This window comes from Rhagoletis zephyria, unplaced genomic scaffold (genome assembly GCF_001687245.7).
Source record: "Rhagoletis zephyria isolate East Lansing unplaced genomic scaffold, Rhagoletis_zephyria_1.1 Rzeph_scaffold_01172, whole genome shotgun sequence".
NCBI lineage: Eukaryota > Metazoa > Arthropoda > Insecta > Diptera > Tephritidae > Rhagoletis > Rhagoletis zephyria.
Genome location: NW_016158256.1, coordinates 98848 through 107179, shown reverse-complemented (window position 1 = coordinate 107179; position 8332 = coordinate 98848). Strand labels below are relative to the sequence as shown.

The window sequence follows — 8332 nt, the reverse complement described above, 5'->3', positions numbered from 1 at the left end:
GTATATTATTTAGCCACGGTACCCGTATCAGTTGCCCCGCCATCCTATTGAAGTATTTCGGCTGTGAACAACGGGTTTGAAATGCGACAATATCAATCGCTCTTAGAGAGAAATTTGTGAGGTCGCTGATTAAGAATCGGGATGCAAATTCTTAAAATTTAAAATCGAATACATCTGGCGGGAGGTTAGTCATAAAGTCGTTAAATCCTCTAAAAACTAAATATTAAGAGCTTATTATTATTATTATTATTAAACTTACAAAACTCAAAACGTCGTAGCCAAAAATTTTTGAAAAGTTATTGAATGGTTATATGACCCCAAATACTGAGTTCCTGTGGCCACTGGATATGGGACCAGTTTTTTACATAAAATACATTTGTTTGTGTATTAACAATTTTTTAACATGAATAAGACACTCATACGCCATGTTGCACAAATTTCCCTTTTTGAGATTTTTCACTAATTCGAAACATTTTTTTATAGCTATTATCCCATACCTCATTAGGAATATTTTTAAAGGTTTTTGAATAGGGTTTCACCTGTTTAAAAAATTTAATTAAATGTTGGCGTTTTGGCGCCATGCGGGTTCACTAGTTATCCCATATTTACTGCGTTTGGTATCTAATTTAGTAAGAAGTAGGAGGTTATCAATTAATCGGAATATTTTTGTTTTATACACGAGTATGTTACCGGATAACTTTGGCCCACGTGAATCGTTTTTGATAATTCTTTTTTCTTTATCGGAAATGTGGTACCTTAAGCGTGGCCCCATACTGATTTTTGTCGATTCGATCATTGGATTATGAAGAAACTAATGGCATTCCTAAATGTTTATATGAGCATCGAAGTCGGGTTTTTATTGCTTAAAAATTACTTCTTTTTTATACACTGTTGTTCTGCTTGACGCAATTTTCTTAGTATAGTGCTTGCCATATGACAAACAGCGGACCAATTTTCTGTTGACTCAAGCTTGATATCCACAAGATTATCAAACTTAAGTGGCCTGCCCACCTTCTTCGACTGCCGGCCCTGTACAAAAAGCGCAAGATGGGTCATCTTCATGAGTAAAGATGAGTAAGTACGCTTTACGCTTTAAAGCAGCCATGTCCGGTTAGTATTTATTTGAGTCAGGTAGAAATCAACCTCTCCTTGTCTTCTGTCAAGCCATTTGCTTTCACTCGAAATAAATCAATATGTACAGCGTCCGTCAGTTGAGTTTGCATTCCAAAGCGTTGTCCCGAGGACGAATCCTTGTGGCTCGCCACCAGAAATATTCAGGCTCTTTGCGTAAGTCGTAAATTAGGCTAAATTGTACGACTCGACAGGAATAAGTAAACGACGAAAATCGTCGATAACTATGCAGTTCTGCCTAGCTTTTCCGTTTTAATACACTAGTCAATTGGAAATTTTGGGCAATGACGTGAAATATTCGATACGATTCGCAAAGAGGCTGATTATATTTTTTTTACTCCGTCGTCTGTTCTATAGAAGAGTGTCCGGTCTAAGGGATAGTTGCTAATAAACGTCCGTAAGTATGTTGGAACTTTAAACTTCGGAAGGGCGTGGAGTATCTGTTGCCAACTTGCAGTACTAAATGCACTCTTCACATACAGAGTAACCAGCAAGCATTACTTCTTCGATCCGTCTTTCGATCGCTTCCCGCTGGCCACTTCTTCCGCCAGCTGCTTAACTAACATGGCCGCTCCTGCAGTTGATCTACCCTTTCCGAAAATGTTATTTATCATATACTTTAGAAATTTTCCCGTCGTGTCAAGCATACATATATAGGGCTTTATGCTAAAGAATCTCCTGGTGGTTTTAAAGCCTTGGGTTGGATGACTTAACACTGCTGCTTCCAAATATCAGGGAACACACCTTCCGCGAAGCACTCATTAAACGTGCGAACAAATACTTCTGGACTCGCCTACGAAATAAGTTTAAGCACTCTGTTAGGAATGGAATCCGGGCCTGAAGATTTTCGGTCTCTAAAGCAATCAGGAAAAAACACACATTCTTTTTGGAAAGTTTTCTCTTGTAAAAGTTGGCTTCCAGGGGGAAAGCTCGTTAACGATTTGCTCTACCCTTTCAGGACATACATGTTATGTATGTACATATATACGTACTATGTATGTAAGTGTAAGTGCGCTTAACTGCTATTTACACTATCATAAACTTCGCTAATAACAAATTTATGAAATGCTGAAAAATCTCATTTATATAGCCTTGTAAAAAGGAAAAACAGATCCGGTGCATAAATACACTGTAAATGTATGCATGTGTGTGTACATTTCAATTCAGGAAACTTAAGTAAATATTCATATGCGGAACTTGCTTAAATTTTTTATTTCTCTTTTCTCCCATTTCTTAATTTTTTGCATGCAGGCTTCAATCTGTCGCTGTAGTCAGCCATTGTCGGGCTTCAGTGCACGCTGTTTGGAAGATGAGCAGATGCTGGAGGCGATACGCAAAACAAACCCCAACACCGACTATATGTACGTTGTGGACACTCGACCGAGGGTAAGTGAAATAGATACATATATACATACATACGTGCATATATACATATGTATGTATGTTCATTAGAGCGTACCGAAAAAAAATGTTCGCCGATGTCTGAAGTATTTTTGTGTGGAAATGTCGAAAGAAAAACTTTTTTTTGGCCGAACGTAGTGGTTGCATTTTCAATTTTTCGTCATTTGCAGTCGTATCTTCAGGTATTATATATTGCAGTTTTGGTCTCTAGGAGATAATTTTGTTTTCTCCCAAAGTTCATTAACCTCAAGTACCGCGTCGTAGTACTTACCCTCCAGATCTCAGTACTAGGGTAACTAATGTGCCGTCCTAAGTTGCTATCTCCACAAGCAAATGTTTTTGTCTTGATAATGTTATCGGCAATATTTTGCCAATGGAGACCGCATATTGCTATTGGCCAGCAGAATTTATCAGAGCTTTTATCTTGACAAATATTGCCAGCAATTTGGTACTTTGACAGCTACATTTTCATTTGCGCGATGACTTCGTGGCGGCAACATTATTGATATTTTAATATAAAAATAAAAAATTGGATGTTATCTATTAAAATATTTGTTATTATGTACTTAGATTTGAAATAAAAAACGTTCTAAGTTTTTTAAGTGATTAAATCCGACAAAAATAGCCCGCCTTACAAATGCCTTTATCAAGATAAAAAATGTCCACGCGCAAATATTGCCTCTGATGAAATTTATATCAGTTAATAAACATGACAGTTGGTAGGCAAAAGCTTTGCCTGTGTGTTTTACTGTGTGTCAGTAAATGAAAGGACGAACTTTTTTGTTAGCTTTTAATGTGATCCCGTCTAATGTAAATGCATATTTGTCTATGCACTTATGTATGAATGTGTTAAATTTGCTCAACTTATTTCAACAAGCAATGCACAAGTGCAGACATGCGGCATCTCTGGGCATACCACAGCAATGGTTGTGTTGCAAGTGTGCCCTGCGGAATATGCACCCACTTAAAACTTTTATGTGTCGACAAATAGGCAGCAAATGTACATACATATTATTTTATTTTAATCTTTGTTTTATTTGAGAAAATAGTTAAAGTAGAGAGGTCGGGTTTACAAATAATCGCATTGTATGAAAAGCCTAATAGAATGATAATTTCACACAAGGAGTTAAAAATATGTTGTATTTTTCTTTTTAGGAAAAGAATTTTCAATTTTTACATAACCTCTGTTTTACAATAAACGCGTGTTATGAGACTTCCGTATGATTTTTATTTTTTTTTTCTACCTAGACTACCTTTCAGTCGCTTTTCTTGCAGGCGAGGGGAAACATTTTTGAATTAGAATTCAAATTCCCGAAATATCACAATACTCATGGACTACAGTTATATATCGTCCCGTTCTCTTGATACCTAATATTACCACTTTTAACAGCTGTTTAAGCGTCGCCCTTTTTGAAAATAGAACAAAGACTTAATGAGGGTTCTCACTACTGTTAGTGGAACCAGAATATTAAGTAAAAAATGCGTTTATTTATCCTAGGGGAAGAAATTTAGCATTTTTTCTTACACTCTCTAAAATACCTCTATTGCAGATACGAGGTTAAGCAGAAACGGAACGATATGTACTATTTCCTAATATTTATTTTTGAAAAAAAAAATTACATTTAATTACATTTCCCTCGAATAGATTAATGCCATGGCCAATCGCGCCGCAGGTAAAGGCTACGAGAATGAAGCTTTTTATGAGAACATCAAATTCCATTTTCTGGGTATTGAAAATATACACGTGCAGCGTACCAGTTTGCAAAAATTAATTGAAGCTTGCGAACAAAAGACACCTACAATGAGTGGCTTCCTAATGCGTTGGAGTCATCAGGCTGGTTAAAAATATTCGTTCCATTTTGGATACTTCAAGGTAATTATGTATATGATTATAGAGTTTTAAAAATGGGGAATTTGCTTCTTCAAAATAATGGAACTAGTGACAAAGACCAAATTTGTTCGATGGTAGTTAAACATTATTTGTTTCAATGCGTTAAATCAAGTGGAAATTTTATATAGCCCTTTTCTTCTGTTTCTGTCAATTCCGCAGTCCGGTTTTCCAAGTCGATATTATTTTCATTTTATTTAATTTTGATTTTTTTAATTTACTTTTCTTTTATTTATTAGTTTTTATTGTTTTACAAAGAAAAACTAAAGCATAACGCTAAGACCTTCTCATTAGCACATCTCTCAATAGTCTTTCGACGGAGCTTCCTATAAAGTTGCCTGAATTGACAATTGTCTTACGAAAGAGTTTTGTCCTGATGACAACTATTACAGTATTTGTATGCTAAGTTGTCGTTCAATCACATTTCTTTGATGAATCAATAAACTTAAATACTCCCTTTCCTCTTTCGTATTTTACTATATCTAGCTTTATTGCAAGCGCTGTTGACAAAGGTGTCTCGGTAGTGGTGCACTGCTCGGATGGTTGGGATCGGACAGCACAAGTTTGCTCATTGGCTGCTTTAATGTTGGATCCCTACTACAGAACGATCAAAGGATTTCAGGTAAATGATAAATTTTGTATTGCACTACGTAGCGTTAACTTAATATGAAAAGGCCCTTCTCACATCGTCTCTGAAATGCAAAAAAAAAACTTAACGAACTACAATTTTTTATTGCATAAAATGGTGTGGGGACTTTAATTCATGAAATGCATCACACTGTGCAACGCATTTTTTCTAACGTAAAAACAACCAACACAGGTCGATAGTACTGATCTAGAATAGCGAAACCCAAAAGGTTTTGCAAAGTTCGCTTCCGCATTAGATTCCATGACCCTAAAATTGTTGCACATGTAATCAAGGTGAATTTTTGATTTTTAGTAAGTTCGTAATTCGGGAGGATGTGAGATAGGGCCTTTCTATGTACATATATTAAGGTAACTATATACGCAAAATATACTAAATTCTTACATCTCTCATATAGGCTTTATTGAAAAAGACTGGCTGGCATTTGGACATAAATTCAGTGAACGCTGTGGACACGTACAAACTGATCTGCGTGAAGTCTCACCAATTTTCACACAATTCCTAGATTGCACTTGGCAGTTGATGACTCAACGCAGTGATGCTTTTGAGTTCAATGAACGTTTCCTGCTTATCCTGCACGATCACGTGCATTCATGTCAATTTGGCACCTTTGTCGGCAACTGTGAGAAGGATCGACTGGATTTAAAGCTTTCAGAGCGCACATTCTCCCTGTGGGGTTTCATGGCCAATCACCTGAATGAATATATCAATCCTTTGTATAAACCTGATGTTGATGAAACAATCAAAGCCAATTTGGCTCCACAATGCATTAAGTAAGCAACGACAGCTGGTAGCACAAGCAAATTTGCTTAAGTAATTGAAATTCATTGCAGATTTTGGCGTGGTATGTTTAGTCGTTTCGAAAGTGGCGTACATCCACGTGAACCACTTAGCGACTTACTGCTTGCGAGTAAGGATCATTGTACTTCATTAGAGGATCACGTCAGCATTTAACAAAGGTAAAATGAAATATGGTATGCAGTCGCTATCATTAATGCGCTTTACTAATTTGATAATTCTTATGTCTTGCAGCGCATAGCAAGCTTCAAAAATTATATTTCCAAGTCCGCTAAGAAATTGCAAGATGCAACCGCTAAATCTTACAAAGAGCCTCCTGCAACAGCAGAGATCAATGACAACAAGTGCTTAAATTCGATTAATTGTTAATTTATAGTGCATTTACACCAAGACTTAACTCCAGTTTGTGCCTATTGGAAAAACGAGATTACAACTCGAAGGGGGTAATTTCTCATATTGAGTACAAACAAACGAGAGTAGAAAATCAAAAAGAAAGCAATATACCTTGCCGATCACTCCATGTTAACTGCAGTTAAGCTTTTGGTGGAAATACCTATTGCACACCTAACCGTGATGTAATTCGTTAATTTTACGATTTCCCAGGTACAATTACGACAAAAAGATGAGTGAACTCTCATCTGCCGATGATGATCACCCGCTCAAGCCAGCAGAAATGTCGTTTGCAAACCTTTCGGTAACTATAGCAACAACAATTACATACTCATGTATATAAATTATGCAATTTCTTTTATTTTTTTAAGCTGAACGAGCGCATTGATGCCACGAGCATTAAAGAGGAAATAAATTCTGTAGCTGTTGACTGGAAATCGATGCGTAACGTGACAGCTTGTTCCTGCTCAACACCATTCGACCAATTCAGCAAGAAGGTGAGTTAAACTAGTCAAAATTGCTATGCTATAAGCTGACTTATGTATACTCAATAAAATTTTCGCAATGTAAATTTTTCAAGAAAGTGATCTACAGGGGCTGATTAATCATTTTAAAAGGTCAGATTTTAAAAAGAAATATCTCCTCGCGCGCAGGTCACCAAGGATCTTGACACGACGGATCTTTATATCCGATTGATAAGCAGAAAGATAGTAGAAAAATAAATTATACAAAAGGACGTTCAACTTGAGCATTGAATCGAATATTTTTGAAAATTTACAGAAAGGCTTTTGGAGATTTAGATAGCAAAGCATTTCGCTACTCATATCCTCACTATGTAGACGTTGTACGGACGGCAGTCCACAGTGTGGCGCTGTAACAGGTCTGTAACTTCGACCAAGGTTTAGTTACGCGGTTCGATTTGTGTCGGGTAAGGCAGCTTTTACCATAAGGACTAATATAAAGTGAAAATAGTAGGCGCGGAAAAATAGAGCATGGTCGACATTTTTGTTCTATCAAGCTTTATGCCTAGGTCTTGACACGGAATTTTTCGTAATATATGCAAAGTTTTTTATTCTAATTTCTTTTCGCAAATTTTTTATAAAAATATAGCACCTACTACAACAAAAAACATAATAATAATATCCCTAAGCTTTGTGCAAAAGTCAGGGAAATTCAAAAAATTCGCATACTAATTTGCAACCTTCCAATCAGATTTTTTAGAAAAGTTCTAAGGATGCAATTTTATAACCCATTTGTTGAGTTTTGGCAATTTTTTCACGCAGTTTCTTCCATATAAAGTATATGTACGACAATTTTTTTAGTACCTACCGACCGTAAGAAAATTTCCGAAATTTAGATAGTTATTGTTGTTGTAGCGGCTACAACAACCCCGCCCAGATCGGCGGATATCTCAGTCGTTGTCGTCGAGTTCCACTAACGGCAGCCCCAAGAAGCGTGCAGCCTCTATGGGGTCGGTCCACAGGGACGTCGTCGTTAGGGTTGTGGGGTTTTCCGGGCATGAGAAGAGATGTTTCGAGTCGGGAGGGGTCTCTCCGCATGCCGGACATTCGTTCGGCACATCCGCGTTTAGCCTACTCAGGTAGGAGTTTAGCCCGCTGCAGTAGCCAGAGCGAAGTTGGGCTGTTGTTGTTCTGGCCCCCCGAGGCAGATGGAGCTCCGTCGCGTCAATGTCCGGTGTTTGTGTGCCTAGAACGGCATTCACAGTTCTTGAATCTACATAACTCGAGACTGCGTCCCTGTGAATGCCGTTCAGGGCCTGTCTGTGAGCTGACGGGTCTAGAGGCTGCTTAATGAACCTCTGGACTTCGTCCGTCAGTTCATATATATGCCTCCTGACGTGCCTCGGCGAGGGCTCCTCTGCAAGCAGCTGTCTATTTGGGTGGCCACATCTGTGGCTCCCAACCAGAAACTGCTTGCAGAACATCGTGTTGTGCTCCCTAATTGGGAGCATTTTCGCCTCATCGTGGAGGTGGTGTTCTGGTGACGCTGGTGGTCGCTGTCCTAAGTGCTGTTTTTTGTACCGTCTGTAGCTTCGTCCACTGCGTCCTACTAGTCCC

At 37.9% G+C, this 8332-nt stretch overlaps 1 protein-coding gene across 1 annotated transcript in view; it reads left to right on the top strand.

Annotated features, from left to right (window-relative positions):
* Positions 1-8332, top strand: part of Mtmr6 (Myotubularin related protein 6) — a 30791-nt gene that overhangs the window by 17776 nt on the left and 4683 nt on the right. The window contains 11 exon segments of the mRNA XM_017616253.1: positions 2383-2517; positions 4178-4343; positions 4346-4375; positions 4378-4405; positions 4907-5058; positions 5464-5839; positions 5900-6006; positions 6009-6025; positions 6099-6208; positions 6468-6558; positions 6626-6751. Of these exon segments, the coding sequence (XP_017471742.1) occupies positions 2383-2517; positions 4178-4343; positions 4346-4375; positions 4378-4405; positions 4907-5058; positions 5464-5839; positions 5900-6006; positions 6009-6025; positions 6099-6208; positions 6468-6558; positions 6626-6751 (1338 nt within the window).